Source organism: Homalodisca vitripennis, chromosome 3 (genome assembly GCF_021130785.1).
Source record: "Homalodisca vitripennis isolate AUS2020 chromosome 3, UT_GWSS_2.1, whole genome shotgun sequence".
NCBI lineage: Eukaryota > Metazoa > Arthropoda > Insecta > Hemiptera > Cicadellidae > Homalodisca > Homalodisca vitripennis.
In genome coordinates, this window is record NC_060209.1 from 187,550,707 (window position 1) to 187,568,201 (window position 17,495).

The 17,495-nt window shown below is 34.0% G+C and overlaps 1 protein-coding gene across 2 annotated transcripts; it reads right to left on the reverse strand.

Moving 5' to 3' along the window:
• Positions 1-1,521: 1,521 nt before the first annotated feature.
• LOC124357869 (phospholipase A2 inhibitor beta-like) lies at positions 1,522-16,212 on the reverse strand. Of its 2 annotated transcripts, none has more exons than XM_046809954.1 (6): positions 16,056-16,212; positions 12,969-13,474; positions 8,201-8,418; positions 6,865-7,137; positions 4,627-4,784; positions 1,522-2,070 (listed from the first exon to the last, which is right to left on the reverse strand). In XM_046809954.1, the coding sequence occupies exons 2-6, from the start codon at positions 13,255-13,257 to the stop codon at positions 1,752-1,754; spliced, it is 1,257 nt and encodes a 418-aa protein (XP_046665910.1). In that variant the 5' UTR covers positions 13,258-13,474; positions 16,056-16,212; the 3' UTR covers positions 1,522-1,751. The 2 variants fall into 2 exon arrangements, with proteins under 2 accessions (XP_046665910.1, XP_046665911.1); XM_046809955.1 differs by lacking the exon at positions 1,522-2,070 and adding an exon at positions 3,363-3,501.
• Between the last annotated feature and the right edge of the window lie 1,283 nt (positions 16,213-17,495).

Sequence of the window (17,495 nt, forward strand, 5' to 3'; positions counted from 1 at the left end):
CTGCTATTCGGCTTCACACTGGTATTTTAAACAAAATTTCCAATAGAAAATCTAAAAATAATGAGAATAATGATTTTACTTTAAGGTCATCCCAACAAAAGGAAGATCGGCCATCCCTTTGATTCCCACTACACGAATCTACCTCTCAGACCATTAGAGAAAAATACTAAAAAGACCTAAAAAAACCAGAACATGGAAATTGAGTTAAACTAACTGAAACATTATTTTATTTGTTGTTGGCTTAAACAAGTTTGCTTTCTGATATCTGATCCTGTCTACCTTTACTTTATTTACTGTTTATTTTTTTAGCTTTTACGCAGTTGTACTACTAGAGTTTACCGTCTGGTATAATTTAGTACCTCACAAATTTCAATACGTTTCTAAAGACGACCATGTTTGAGCCCAGAGTTCCCAGAACTGTTGCAGTCCCGTGAATAATTATCCCGTAGAATATTAATTAAAGTGAACTATTTCTTCCTAAAATCATCTAAATTTACAAAGAGAAATTTATAGATGAGGGTTTGAATTTTTACTTAACCGATTTCGTTATAGTTTGAATATCTGGAGTTAGGGTGTGACATGTGACACTTTTAGGGAAAGATACTCATTTCTAATGGTTGTGCAGTAAAGATATAGGTAAAGGAAGGAGTGTTTTTTCTGGTAACAATTGCTGACACATGGATAATTAGGAACACAACCAAGTAAGGATGCTGGATTACGTCTCCTTTAGAGGTATTTACTTGTAGGCTTCCAGGAGTAATGTGGATGCTGGGCTGTATTATCAAGAATATTACTCGAAGACAGTCACAGAACTCAAGGATGTTTGGAAACCATCGTTATCAGTGTAAGGTACTATAAATACTCCAGGTGGACAGGGCAAAACTCTATGTTTAAAGTTTGCTATTGCCGATGCAAGGTTTGAAAGGATAACAGGATTTCGGACATTTCCATCGTTATAGGTTATATAAAATGAATGACACAACGTTTCGAGGATTGAAAACTATCTTCTTTGTCAGGTGGGAGAGGTTTTAATGGACTGGACTCCAAGCAGCTTTTGGGTATGTTTGAACCCTTTTCTTTCCCTTCTTTACTTCTTCCTATTCGTTATTTTTGTATGTATAAATACCTCTCTAATCTGTCAGATAAAAAAAACTTATAATAGAATCCAATCCTCGAAAAGTTGTGTTATACATTTCATAACCTATAACGATGATAAATGTCCGAAATCCTATTATCCTTTCAGGGCACAACCGATACATTTTTTTGGACATTAAAACGTTTTGGAAGCCTGTAGAAAATCTCTATAAATCTGACTAAATCGCGTTGAAATTTAATTCTTGGTGAACTACAGCAAACAATGGCTTATAAAAAACGAACTCCTAGAGAAATAAAATGAATATTCCCCTAGGATTATGAGACCTTAAAAATTTCAAATGATATGGAATTTCCGTTTATTCTTTAAATGACACTGACCAATTTTCTAAGAAAATAAAGAGTCATGAATGAAAAAAAACAACATTGTACAGTTTTTGAATTGATTTCATATGTAATAGTTAACCAACATTAAAATTGACAAGTTACTGTTATATAAAACATTAACAGCAATCAATGTGTAATCACTTAAATATAATAAAAATCTGTTTTATAATATATTAAGAATTGTTTATGTCCAGATACAAACAATATGTTAGTTACTAACTATCTAAATAGTACAGTAATGTATATATTTGTGAAACACCTCGTTCGTGTTTCTATGCCAACATTTTGTCATCAAGAATGTTGTAAGGGACTTCCGTCGGAGCTGGCGCAACCTTGGTGTTCTTCTTCTGGCGTCGCAGCAGAATACGCACGGCTACCACCGCCGCCACGATCACTAGTATCCATATGAGGGCTTGGTAGATGGTGTACATGTGGATACCACGTCGCCGGAACCATCGCTCCACGTCCTCCACCTTTTCGGCAGTATCCTGCACCCAGTCCCAGAATGTGCGAACAGGACAACCAATCTGCACGTCTTGGCTGCTCATGTACTTTACGAGATGGGAACTCTGGGAGTAAGGGAACTTGCATCTGCAAACAGGCAAGTATTGTTTCATTAGCAACAACACAGTGAAGTGTTGTAATGGAGGTAGACTGACATGAAGAAAAGGGGGAAACTGATTCAAAACGGAAATCTAGGCTAACAACAATAACAAGGTACCCTCGTTAAACAGTAAAAACTGTAATCATACACTACTGTAGTTTCGAAAATAAGTCATCTTCTGGTGTCGGTGTCAATAAATATTGAAAACGAGGATTATCCATCTAGAGGTGTCATAGTTTAAAATCCATGAACACAGTGGAAACACAACAAATATATAAATAGTAAGAGAAACACTACGTTTGATAGGCTGTGATTTCAAATCACACACGAATATTAAACGTGATATAACATCACGGCCGTCAGAAGGCAGGACCAAATGGTGACTCCAGATGGATAATCTTCGCTTTTATTATTTCGACAGCAGAAGATGACTTATTACAATTCGAAACTGTAACAGTGTATGGACACAGTTTGACGAAGGTACGTTGTTATTGTTACTATTCAATCCGCTGTTTAGGGCTATATCATATGGAAATTAAGATATCAAGGGATTAGAAACATTAAGGACTATGGGTACCCGGGTAGCGCACACCCGATACCAATCTTCCGATACAGCAACGTATTTTTAATAACTTGAGTAACATTAACTAGTTAAATAATAATGAGGTGTTCTGTAGTATAAAGGTTCTCAATTCAATTTTGTACCGAAATTTAAGAAGGGCATTTTGTAGATATTGCAACTCCTATAACGCGTATGGTATAACAAAATGGTTATCCGACGAATAGCTATATCGCAAGAGTAGTAAACACAGCAAATACTTCATAACTGACAAGTGACGGAATTTCGCTCCTGAGATGTCTCCCATGCGTTCCAGCCAAAGTAATAAACGTATTTATATACTATAAACAAAATATCATGTAGTAGACATATCAAATAAATGGTATATTACTCAAATTTTGTTTTGTGACATGTTTCTTATTAAGAACCTATAATGTCTGTCTTAGAATTGTATCGTTGTTTGCTTGTCTGTCCGTCTGTCTGTTCGATTGCTCCTAAAAGAAAGGTGCTTGAGAATCAAACTTGGTACGAATATGACCAAGTTTGTTGGAGGAAGAACTCTGTTCGTTTTGGGGTCGAAAGGTCAAATTATTGTAACTTTACATCCAGTTTTGTCAAAGTTAGGTTAACAAGGTCCTACAATCCGCATTGCCGATTAGATGTTCCTCTTTCCTCAGGCAAAATCGAAAACGTTTCGATTTAGTAAGCATTAAAACATCTATGTATCTTGAATTTTCACAGATGTTGTTCAGTATCCTGCACCCACTCACAGAATGTGCGAACAGGACAGCCAATCTGCACGTCTTGGCTGTTCATGTACTTTACGAGATGGGAACTCTGGGAGTAAGGGAACTTGCATCTGCAAACAGGCAAGTATTGTTTCATTAGCAACAACACAGTGAAGTGTTGTGAGGGAGGTAGACTGACATGAATAATCTGATTCAAAACGGAAATCTAGGCTAATAACAATAACAAGGTACCCTCGTTAAACATTTAAAACTGTTGTCATACAATAGTATAGTTTCGACTTTAAATATCACTTTAAATAAGTCATCTTCTGGTCTCGGTGTCAATAAATATTGAAAGCAACGATTATCCATCTGGAGTCGTCATAGTTTAAAATTCAGATATTGCAACCCCTATACCAACGTGTATTATATAACACAATGATTAGCCGACGAATAGCTATATCGGAAGATTAGTAAACACAGAAAATACGTCATAATTGACAAGTAACGTCATTTTGCTCCTGAGATGTCTCCCATGCGTTGAACCCAAAATAATAAATTTGTTTATATACTACAAACAAAATATCATGTGGTGGATATATCAGATAAATGGTAAATTACTCAAATGTTGTTCTGTAACATGTTACTTATAAAGGACCCAAAATGTCTTTCTTAGAATTGTATCGTTTTTTGCTTGCCTGTCCGTCTGTCTGGTCGATTGCTCCTAAAAGAAAGGTGCTTGAGAATCAAACTTGGTACGAATATTCCTCTTGTTTGAAGGAAGAACTCTGTTCGGTTTGGGGTCGAAAGGGCAAATTATAGCAAAGTTGGGTTCGCCAGGTCATACAATCCGCATTGCCAATTAACCTCATAACTTTTGATGTTCCTCTTTCAGGCACAATCGGAAACTTTTCGATTTAGTAGGTATGAAAACATCTATCTTGAATTTTCACAAATATTGAAAAAAAATTACAGACTATCCATAAACACTGTGTTAAGTTTTTTCCTTCGATACTTAAATGTATCGGTTTATTCCGCATTATTTTATGATCCCTTAGTAAATATATGAGTCAATCAAGTCACCGACTTGATGCATATATCATAGCAAACAGATGCGTAGCAAAATGGGAATGCTCAACAAAACTTATTGTTCTTTTCCAAAACAAAGAGTGGAATGTTAATTAACTAGCAAGTCGGTAGCCTTGCACCAAAATCTAGTAGGGGCCAATTTCAAACACACCAATGATTATACTTACGTGACGCTATCCGCATCAACAACTCTAGGTCGATTGCCTTGCACCATGTCCAGTAGAGGACAGCTACACACCCATGGGTTACCGCTCAGGTAGAATGAGCCATAGCGAGAAACGTTTACTAGGCTTGCGTCATCCAGAGAGTTGTTGTTCAGTCGTAACTGTAAAAAATAATTGTAAATTAGATACAACAAATCCCTTATATATTTATTTACTTAAAAATAATAGTTACTCATTCAGCAAAAATACTAATTTTAAAATGTTGCATCTAACAACATTACTTTCATTCCTACTCCAATTGATAAGTTGTTGAAAACTTGAAACAAAATTCCGAAGTAAAATAAGTCGTCATCTGACTAAAAATGTTATTTTCACATACTAGATTATTGGAGTCACAAATTTGAGACTACAAATGTAGAAGCAAATAGAGCGTCAATAACATTTGAGTATGTGAAAACCAGTCAGTGGATTTATTACAAGGATATAAACAAGTTTAATATGTAAACTAATCATTAAAAAAAATGTATTAATAGAAGATTTGTATATATATATACTACAGTATTCCATTAAAAATGTATCAAAAGCCTCAACTACTAAGAACAAAATTATTCTAATGATCTAATGAAATAGAGAAAATTTATTACTCTATTTTTACCTAAGAATGTAAGGCTATATATAAAAGCTGTTCATAACATGTTAGAAACACATCCCTTGCAAACAATTCTTTTCAAAAGCCCCTTGAATTATTTTTAATAAAACCCCTAATGTTAAATATTTTCTAACAAAAACCTTACATATTCCTTCATCTGATGGAATATTGCAACAGGGAAAATTCTAGTTCCTCCTAAAATGTATACATTTAGCACAATCGATAACAAAATATACACAAATTTAGTCGCAAGACTTCAATTAGTTTAGGTACAAATCACTATAGACATTCATGTACATGAGTAACTAACTCGTATAGCTCCTCATCCAAAATGTTGTGAACCACAGCCGGATATTTAATAACTATTGCTCATTACCATGAATTTCCAAGTACTAAAAGATTAATAATATGCATTTCGAATTTGATGAATTGAGAAGTATTTGCGGAAATTCTCTACTATTAGTCTATTATCTAAGTATAATGAAAGAAACCTTAGATCCAATCAAGAAACAAATAAATATCTCCAATATTCGCATTAGCTACATTAGCTAGCTAGATTCACAGTTACCTCAGACAGATACGGAAACGACTGGAACATGGTGTTGCCGATGTAGTAATGTCGGATGCTGGACAGTGACATTTGTAAATTAATGTTCTCTCCAATACTCACATTAACCTAGCTAGATTCATAGTTATCTCAGACAGATACGGAAACGACTGGCACGTGGTGTTGCCGATGTAGTAAAGACGATTGCTGGACAGTGACATTTGAAAAATAATGTTCTCTCCGATACTCACATTAACCTAGCTAGATTAATAGTTATCTCAGACAGATACGGAAACGACTGAAAAGTGGTGTTGCCGATGTAGTAAAGACGATTGCTGGACAGTGACATTTGAAAAATAATGTTCTCTCCGATACTCACATTAACCTAGCTAGATTAATAGTTATCTCAGACAGATACGGAAACGACTGAAACGTGGTGATGCCGATGTAGTAATGTCGGATGCTGGACAGTGACATTTGTAAATTAATGTTCTCTCCAATACTCACATTAACCTAGCTAGATTCATAGTTACCTCAGACAGATACGGAAACGACTGAAAAGTGGTGTTGCCGATGTAGTAATGTCGGATGCTGGACAGTGACATCAGTAAATTAATGTTCTCTCCAATACTCACATTAACCTAGCTAGATTCATAGTTACCTCAGACAGATACGGAAACGACTGAAAAGTGGTGTTGCCGATGTAGTAAAGACGATTGCTGGACAGTGACATTTGAAAAATAATGTTCTCTCCGATACTCATATTAACCTAGCTAGATTAATAGTTACCTCAGACAGATACGGAAACGCCTGAAACGTGGTGTTGCCGATGTAGTAAAGACGATTGCTGGACAGTGACATTTGAAAAATAATGTTCTCTCCGATACTCACATTAACCTAGCTAGATTAATAGTTATCTCAGACAGATACGGAAACGACTGAAAAGTGGTGTTGCCGATGTAGTAAAGACGATTGCTGGACAGTGACATTTGAAAAATAATGTTCTCTCCGATACTCACATTAACCTAGCTAGATTAATAGTTACCTCAGACAGATACGGAAACACCTGGAACGTGGTGTTGCCGATGTAGTACAGTTGGTTGCTGGACAGTGACAAGTACTCAAGGTACTGACTGGGAGGGAAGTAGCTCACGTAGTGGATCATGTTGTTGTCCAGGATCAGACGGTTGAGGCGAGGCAACCTTTCCAGGTAGCCGGGCACACTCTGCAGGTGGTTGTAGCTGAGGTCGAGTGTCTGCAGTGACGGAATATAGGGACTGTCGAAGTACGTAAGCTCGCAGTGGGACACATTCAGTTTCTATAAAAGACGAACAAGCTTAAGTGTTTTGGTCACTGAATAAATTTAAGTCCCTTTGTAAAGAATCTCTTCAAAATGTTATCACCAGGCACACAACAGCGACATAGGCCGATCGTTGTTTATTAACACTGACTGAAATAAAGATAAGGGGTTAATTTTATGTTGTTACAAAAAGTATTGAAGATATTAATTGATATATTATAAAATATTGTAGAGAAATTTGTGTATTTCATTGGTACTTATAAATATTGTTTCAATCTCCAAATTTAAAGTTCATTACACTTTAAATGTAAATATTAGTTATTCTGAAAGTGATCAGGAGATTCAAACATGTTCCAGTTGAAATAAATCATTTTCAGGAGTGTTTATTTAGGAGGAGTGTTAGGCTATTTACAAAGGATATGCCTATCACGCACATGTTATCCCATAGAAAATCGTTTGAAAAGCTGCAGGGAACTGCTACTAACAACACAACAGCTTATTGGATTATGTATTGCAAAGGGTAACTTATACCTGTTGCGGTAAGAATAAGTGGAATCCTGATGTAAAATTTGTACACATTCGTGTGGCATTTATAGACTGATTTTTTTTTAAGCCAAGATGATAGGCGTTGCAAGGTGCACAGAAGTAAAAACAATGTTGCAACAAAAGGTATTACCGACTGAAGAGTATTATCTTTAAAATCTGCCAAGATGGAGATATTTTTTCAATTTCTCTACTCAGAAATATAAGAATATACTAGGGTCATTTAATAAAAACTAGACAAAACTATTTCTGCTCAAAAACGTCTGAATTGATCCACACGAAACTGTCAGGACATAAAGTTGGTAACGTAACGAGGACATCTGATCAGCTGTTCAATTATATTTTGTAAACATAATATTTCATTGCTAGCGACTATGTTGAAAGGTAACCAAAGTTTTGTACTTATTGAATGAACCGTTTTTTTTAACAATAGTAATTTGTATCGTTATGTACTGAAAGACCCTCTTTTCGCATATCGAAAGTTTTTAAAGAGTACGAGAGTACAAATTAAATCTGAACAAGTGTTGCAAACATTGACCTTGAGCGATCGCAGGCGAGAGACCTCGAAAGTCGTGTCTTGTATGAAGTGCCGAATGGGGTTGTGGTCCAAGTTGAGCTCACTGAGGTACCGTTCCGACTCCATCGGAAACGTGAATATTGAGAGCTCTGTGATATTGTTGTGACTCAGCTCCAGGTATTGAAGCTTAATCCTGTCCTTGTCACCCAACCCTGAGAGCAGAACCTTCACTCCTTCTCCTGTAAATAAGAATGCCTTCAATTTAAAACCTGAAATCTGTCTTGAAAATGGTAGAAAGCCGATTTGTGAAAAAAAAACCTCAAGAAACTAAATCGTATTTGTGAAGTTTCGTACTTATTCATTATCAATCAAAAAGAAATACTTGAAAACGTCATTGAGAGTACTTGAGCAGTGCTTTGTTTAGATGGTACAAACGGGTTTTTTTATTTCATATTTAAAGTACCTCAAGATAACATTCCTGGAGATGAAGCATTAAAGAGTGTTTTACCACCAAGAAACATTATAGGCATTTAGGAGTTGGAAATTTTATAACTATAGCTCTTATCAGTACTTTGGTATTTTTGGAGGCAACAAATATTGGAACGGTTTTTCTTACCGGGCACATAAGCAACTGCATTATTAGACAGAATACACTTTATTTGACTTACAGTGAAAATTACATGTCATTATGAAGATTGAAATTAAATTCGGGGGGGGGGGATTTAATTTAATTCGGGTCTTGATTTTGCCTCCCGAACAAAAAAAATTCAAACGCCGACATTCCTACTTTTTGGGAAGCAAAGAGCAAGAACCGATCGTCATAATAACTTGTAATTTCACAGTAAGTCAAATAAAGTCTCTTCATTCTAATAGTGTAACTTTTTAGGTCCCCAGTAAGAAAAACGCTTTCAAAATTAATGGCCCCCGGATAATACCACATCCTTAATAAAAGCTCTGGTTATACAATTGCTTAAAACTCCATTCTCTGTCTCCAGGAAAATTATCTTAAGGTTTTTTTACTCTGAAATTAAAAAAAGAACTACCGCTTAGGTAGAAGAAGCATAATCTAGAACGGTATTAAAGCCACCATGAGATCTCCTCCGCCAGGATTCTGGGGGTATTTTCCACATCATATAACCCAATACACATAAAGTAGAGAATAACGAAAATGGTTTGTTTATGTTGAAGTTTATTCCAATACATTAGAGGAGTATAAATTGGCTTGACGTTGACATTAATTCTAGACTTGTACTTCCCTATAAAAACGATTGCTGATTTACCATGAATTAAAATATTAAAGTCTGAATAAGACATATATATTTTGGTGGGAGGGGGAGGAATTTAAAATATCAAAGCTGTAAATTTAATTTTTCTATTCTTGTACCAGATTTTCTGTAAGACCATATGCACTTCTTCAAGAGAGCATCCCCAGGATTACGGTAAGTTAAAATACACGCACTAATAGAACAAGGACATGCACAATTTTGAGAATTCTGATATATTTGATTTATTTGTAGCAAATAATCAATTGTTTACGTAAAAATAATTTTAAATGAGATATAATATCGATTAGATAAAAATATAAGACTAGAAAGCCAGGTGCAAAGCTTGTGGTGCCAAGTAATCCATCAAATACCCCAAGTGTTAGACTCTCATGAATAATTAAGCAATGGTCTGTGAACCTACCACGGCCCATCATATCTGGACGTTTATTCCCTATCTATGACGTCACTATTTCAATTTTTATAGAAGTTTTTTATGTATTTTACGAGTGTTTTTATCTGTAATTCAATACAATTGCAAACACAAAAAAGAGTTAACTTAACTGCATTCTAACTTCTGCCTACTGAACATGGTATAAATATACAGTGTGAGTTAAAAGTATGGATACACTCAGTTTAGTTTTTGGTGGATAAGGACTCCATCTTTGAGCTGCCATTTTGTACTGAGTTGAGATAGAAAGCTCTAGTTTCCACTATTCTTCTTCTTTTATAAAAACCTTTCACATAAGATGTCACTTAATGGGTGTCTAATTTAAAAATTTTGAGCCGCTCCCCACCTCAAAAAATCCAGTTTTGGGGAAATGGACAAAGTTGAAATATTTACTAAAAAGTCCACTTTTATATTTCCTGTAAAGGTGTCGTGAGTTCCATCCCTCCATCTTTATCTATAAAAAACTAAACAGAGTGTATTCATACTTTTACCTCACACTGTATATCGTATATAGTATGTGAGTGGTATATATAAATCTACTTATAAACATGTCCTGCATTCCTGTCTAGTAACAATTGTGGCTCTACCAAATGTTATTGGTTTTCCCAGATCTGTTAAAACTAGTGTTTAAATTACCGTATTTAAGCGTCATTTATATTATCAACTATACACTGTCAACATTATGGGGATAAAGAAAGGGCAGTTCTTAGGATGTTAGGAGTAAAACTTGGAACTGCTTGGAAACGCTATACAACGTTGACCGACTACATGTCAATGAATCTAACAAAAATATTTATGTACAAACTAAAGAAGCTATAAAGCATACCAAAATGTTGAAAGAAAACGTCAAGGATGAAAAATTTAATAAAGGGCAGGAAAATGATCCTGGAATGTTTAAACAATGATGAGAGATATTCTTTTTTAATGTCTCTAACGTGGTTTTTTTCTAAACGTTTCCCAAAAATCCTTTTATCTCATATAAATTATCTGAGAAAGCGTTAATGATTTCAGCATCGAATTTTTGTCACATTTTTATAACGCAAATTTCGCCCCTACACTAGCAGTTTAATGCAAATTAATCACAAATTTAAAAATAACCAACAATTAAAAAATTATTAGAAAACTACATAATAGTTCAACTCATACAATCTTGTAAAATAGTTTTAATCTAAAGTGTCTTAAAAATCACATCCACATAACGTGGTAAACATCGCATTATATTATTATTGCTATTTTCTGAGATAATAGGTATATACAAAATGTACACAACATAATTTAAATTACAGAAAATAAAACTAAATGGCACTGTAACAGGAATAGATTCAACTTCTATATTCACACCGCACACCGAGTTTTCAGCTTCCAATTGTTGCATCGTCATTAAAATTCTCGGTCCGAACACAACTCGGGAACTTCAATACCAACAAAGTGCAGGGCAAACAAGTATTTATTGAAGTTCAAAAACAGTTTAAATCAAGCTCTTCATTTATTTAGCGGGATTCTGGCTATGTGATTGAAAAATAAAATAAAAACATTGTTTTTTAGGCAGCTTCCAGTGCGATAAAATCATTTAATTAAAAATATGGCAACGTTGTTTTATAATGAATTTTGTACTAACAATAATTTAGATTTATTCATTTTACGATTATACTGGAGAATAATAGATTATAAAAGACTTGGTAAAGCTTTATTGGTTAATTTGTATAGGTAATGAGTGATTTTTCTTTGAGACGTTATTTTAAAACTACTTTGATGTGTATGACTTATAAGTGGATATGAAATTTTTTCGAAAATGTATTCCACTGCTGTTTTAAATAATAAGTTTTTGTATAGTTTTCTAGGTTATACAGGGTGGTCCTGGAGAAAGTAAAACATTTTAACAGTTCATTGTTAATTTTTAAACAAGTTATTTTACAAACTAAAGGACTTACAGTTCTAGGACCTATTTTATTCATTTTTCAAGCCAACACTTATTTTAAACGATAATGGTTTCAGTCCGGTTTCATTTAATCCTCAGGGTGTAAATTTGGGCGAAATCTTTCGCGAGCCTTATCTCGCTAACAAAGCATTTCCAGACGTATGTTTGTAACGAGTTTTTAGGTTTACAATCACCTGTTAAAATATTGAATAATTGGCCCCAGTTTGTAGTTCAATATGTTCAAATACATTTACTCTATGTGAGATTTGCAAATTTGATTAAACATTGCATTAAAAGTATTTTTTTTATGTTTAGTTGTTTCTAGGTTAATATATTCGTTAGGAACAATATTGAATATCTGACCAGTTTATGGTGTGAATTGTTCAAATGCATTTATTTTATGTTGTTAAGGTTTAGGAATTTGATTAATCCTTACATTTATACTCTTTAAAAATGTGTAATTGTTTCTAGGATAATATATCCGTCAAGTAAAATGTTGAACAATCTGACCCCATTTTGAAGTGGAAGATGTTTAAATATATTTCTTCTGTTTTTGAAGTCTTGGAACTTATAAAAATCTAATATTATAATTATAAATACTCTTCCTGCTTTGTATTTACCTTCAAAATTAATATTAAAATAATAGATAGAGTTAGTACCTTTAAGTATTTCAACATGATTAGCATAGTTCTAACTTATTAATTATTCTTATTGCTTCCTATTTTAAATAAACAAACAATAATTATTCCAACAAAAACATGGCTCTTATTTAGGAGCGTTTCTCAGACTATTTCTGGATTACACAAAAACTCAATTTCAATTACTCTCGTGATTAATATTGTAATTGAAATAAAATATACAAAATAATTTTCATAATCTAGAAAGATACAGTGGAATTACTTTGTTCTTGATTATTTATTGATACCCAGGGCATCAATAATAGAACTGTGTAAGAACAAGAGATCGCATAAGCACACGCAACAAATTACTGAATCGTTATAGACCTTTCAGAATGCCAATAGCTCACTGAATAGCATTAGTGGCATAGTTAGAAAATGAAAGGTCGCGACCGCTGAGGTCAATAGCTGGTCTAATAAAATATAATAGCTGATATTCATTATTCAATAATTCATAAAAGTAGAAAACCCCTTTGATTACCTGTGAGCCTCATATAGGTCAGGTTCAGAATGCTCCAGTCTCCTAGGTCATATTGCGATACCGTTATCGGTTTGGAAGTTGTGGTGGGCAACCTACGAACCCAATACGGAGGTGTGGGGTTTCCAAACCTTTGGTGCCACTTGTAGATAGGTGCGGCAGTGGAGGTAGTGGTGGTTGTGGTGGTGACGGGCCTCCAGTAACTGGGATTACTAAACCTCCCACTCAACCTATAAATATCTGGCACTTTGGATTCGGCAGTGGTGTTTGTAGTATTGAATGAATAATTCATAAAGATCGGTTGGGGCTGAATTTTAAAGTTATTTTCTACTCCTGATGACGTAATGTTTTGTCTCACAGGCTCTTGGTTGCCCCTCGTGGTGAGAGAGGACGATGACCTTAGACCCCCATTTAGGACCCAGGTAGATGGTCAGGTTGCCGCAGCCTTCCTCTGGACACTGGATGTCAACAGCCAATCCTTCGTAGCTGAGTGTCAGCAGGATTGCAATCTGCAACGGGTAAACTTTTGTCAAAAAAGAGTGATTAATATAGATATTGAACTAAAATTTACAAAAATAATTATTTCCATACACAATCTTGTTAAGTATCGGTTCCTTATCCATCGATACTTTGATTTTATTTGGTTGATAACTTTTCGCAGTGATTTAATTACGACTTAAAAATCAATAATAATAATCTCTTTATTGCATTCTTTGAAGAACTTTTACATAGTTTCGCAATCGTCAATAGTTTAAGTCAATTTACCCGGTTTCATCTGCACATTCACACACCTTCATACTCACAATTCATACAATCATTCAAGACACAATCGCATTGACGTCAAAAATTCAGTACTCTCAAATATTCCAGCGGCTTATTATGAATTCATCAACAGAGTATAACATTTTTTACACCAAAAGGAGTTTGAGACGCGTTTTAGATTGATTTTGATTATTGGAAATTTTTATTTCTTCAGGAAGCGTTGATTAATCTGACACCAACTTCTTGCGGTAGATGTTGTGTTAATTTCAGTCTGTGTTGATGAGTTCGAAAGTTGTCCCTGTCTCTAGTTTGTATTGATGCCACGAATCAAGGCGCACGTTCATCTGCAGTACATGATCATCTCAAAAATATAGAAGCAGGGCAAAGTCAGCAATCTAAACTCTCTGAAAGATTTCATACACGACTCTCTGTAATTCAAATTTTCCAATGATTCTGACAGCCTTTTTTGGAGTCTAAAGATGCGGCCCATTTTGTTTTTTGCACAACTTCCCCAAAGTGTTATTCCATACGCAAAATGAGAATGGATTATGCCATAATTGGCTATTCTTAAAACTTATGGGAAACAAATATTTTGCTAGATTGCGTAGAGCATAGATAACTGGGGTAACTCTAGCACAGACCCTGTCAACGTGATCGCTCCAGGTCAGTCCTTCTTCCAGGGTCCAAAAACGTTGTGGAAATATATTCTCCAAAAAGGTCGTCATCCATAAATACAGCAGGACGCACCACTCGATCATACTGACGAAGGCCGAAATTTACTACAATTGTTTTTGACTGATTTGTTTTCATATTCATTTCAGTGAAATACTGAACATGTGAGTTCAATTCTATGAAGTAGATGATTTCCAGCCAACGAAGAATCTATAGAAAGAGATTGAACTAACTTGCCTAATAACGTACGGTAATTATTATAGTAAAACCTTACTATTTTCTTAATTCAGTACCAACAATTTAAATAGATACAAGAATACAAGTGACATAGCAATAAACTTACAATTCATTTAAAAAAAAATTTCCATCTGTTATCTGTTTAATGGTTTTACAACTTTGTTTTAATTCAAAATATATAAAATTTATTGAAGGTAAACTGAATTAAGATACCACATGTTTTTTCACTATTTATCTTATCTTGGTGGCAACACTTGAGTTATCTTATCTGGCTAGTAGAACGGAATGATCCGCGTACTCCACCACTAAAAGAAAAATACTCTATCATTTATAACTTTGGACATGTATGTACCTGTAGAGTTTAATACATTTAGAATTTTTCGATTGCTTTGAGCAAATTAAGTTGTTTACATTAATCAATATAACTGGTAAATATCAACCATTGACACGAAGATGAATTTGGCTCACCATCTTCAACAAAAATAATCTACTTAAATGAGCGAAGTTCTTTCTCAGCAATCCTTTTTACTTTCTTGATTTAATTGAAAATATTGAAGAAAAATAAATCAAATTACTTTTTCCCATGTGATATTCAATCTCATTATAACACTAAATCTATTGATACAATAACAAAACTTTAATTATGTTAATAGGCCAATTAAAGAAATAAATATGAGTCTACAATTTCTTTGGCAGGATTTAAACTACTATAGCGACGTCTATTATTACAACCATAAGTTATAAAACACGTAATATCAATATTTCTTATACCTTAAGTATAGCTACCTCTGGATTTTTAATTTTAACGTTTCCTGTACGTGTAAAACATATCTTAGCAAGAGAGATTGATTAAATATTAGGCCAATCAAAAATTAAATTAAATTGAATTTTAACCAGATTATGCATTAAAAAAATACAACACAGGTATTGGATTGGTTTCGTAACATAATATGTTACAACACATGCAAAATATAATGAAAAAGATCTAGTTATTTAACCAAAAATAAATATGAAAATAAAAAATAAAGTTTTAAATTTGAAGAAGACTTGTGATAATGAGTCAAGATAAATTTTATGAAAACTGAAACTGTCCTTGAAAAGATTCAAAGCTAACAAGTTTTTATCATCCACTCGAATTATGAGCATGAGAACTCCCTCCGCCAGCTGATCGATGAAATCCCATGTTAAAATCCTTTATAATATGTAATAACGTCAATAATTACTGATTTGCATGTTCTCTCTATTTTATTCTTGCATTTATGGCTATTACTTAACTATCTGTGAACTCTATCCCGTGACCAAAACAATTTACGAGATACATATTACAAGGTATTCTGTTATTTTATTTTTGATAAGTACGATCAGTGATCTTGTTTTTTTCTAAAATAAAGATGACTATAAAGATTATAAAATACTCACCAAAATAAAATACGCCATTGCAGCGTTAAAGGTATGGCTTTACTGATGGTGTAAAGTGAATATTATCAGCTATCCGCTTGTAGATTGTGTTATCATCCCAGATAAAGTGAGTCACAATCATCGATTAGTGGAAATTTCACAACACTCACCTGCACTATCACTTGACTCGAGTGTTGACGCTGAAAAATAACAGGAAAAAGAACTTGTGCAATATACTTTAATTACACCACACTACGGTTCATTCAGGTAACCACACAACAAGTCAATTTTATTACAACAAGTAATTTTGACATTCACCATTGCAACGTAATGAGTAAAGTTGCGGATCTCTAACATAGGTCCCGGGTTCGAATCTGGAGAAGGTCAAACTGATTTGAACAAAGTTCGTTGAGGTGCTGCAATAAAAGTTTTAAAATAGTTTAAAAGTATTTTTTGAGTAAATTCGACACTATTATAACGTCAGTGAATACAGAACAATTTTTTGACCTGTCACAATAATTTAGAATACGAAATTTAGGAAATTTTGAAAAAAAGGCCAATTAAAAGGACTGAAGATAATTATGTGGAGGATATGTTATATTTATAACATAATTAGTTTAGTAAATAACTCAGGAGCGTTCATTTCTGGTTTGTTTATACTTACCAGTTGAAACCACATTCGGCACAGAAAAACTGATGTGTTACCTTAATCTTGGTAACCTTATGGGTGTCCAGGAGGGCATATGGTACTAACCACAAACGTTGAGATTCTGGGGTGCAAGGGTAGTTTGATAATGGTTGTCTACTATATTAGACGGCTATTGGAACTTGTGGTGTTTCCTGACAGTCAAAAGTTCTTGCCATACTAGACATAAAGGACGTGCCAACGCCAGTATACTTTTACTGGAGAGGCTGGTTTAGAACTGGCGTCCCCTTTTTCTGAGGGGACAGGTCTGAGATTAATGCCCTAAAATTTTCATCATGGATCTCAACAGGAGGCGTCCCCTATTCTCAACATTACCCATCGAGAAAATCCTATAACTCACGAAGCAAATAAAAGGTCTTTTTTGCAACAGGTGCACATTTTTAACCTTTATACCCTAAGAGAACAACGAAAATTTTCTAAAGTAATATTTAATCAAACATAAAATTTCCTTAAGTCACAAATGCATATCAATTGTACGATCTTGAGAGCCAGATGCAGTAAAACGACCTTCAGGTTTACACAGTGAGAACGATGGCAAACTGCAAAAAAAATTATTTCCTCATATTTTGGCCAACGAATTGTGAAATATTTCAAAGATTTAATTAATACCATCCAAACACTATTTAGATTTTTTGTAAATTTCACATTTCATAAATATTAAAATGATTATGAACAAAAATTAGAATTTTTAAATGAGTACAATTAACCAATATAAATATTTCAAAAATTAAAACGTTTTTGGATGCGAGTTAACC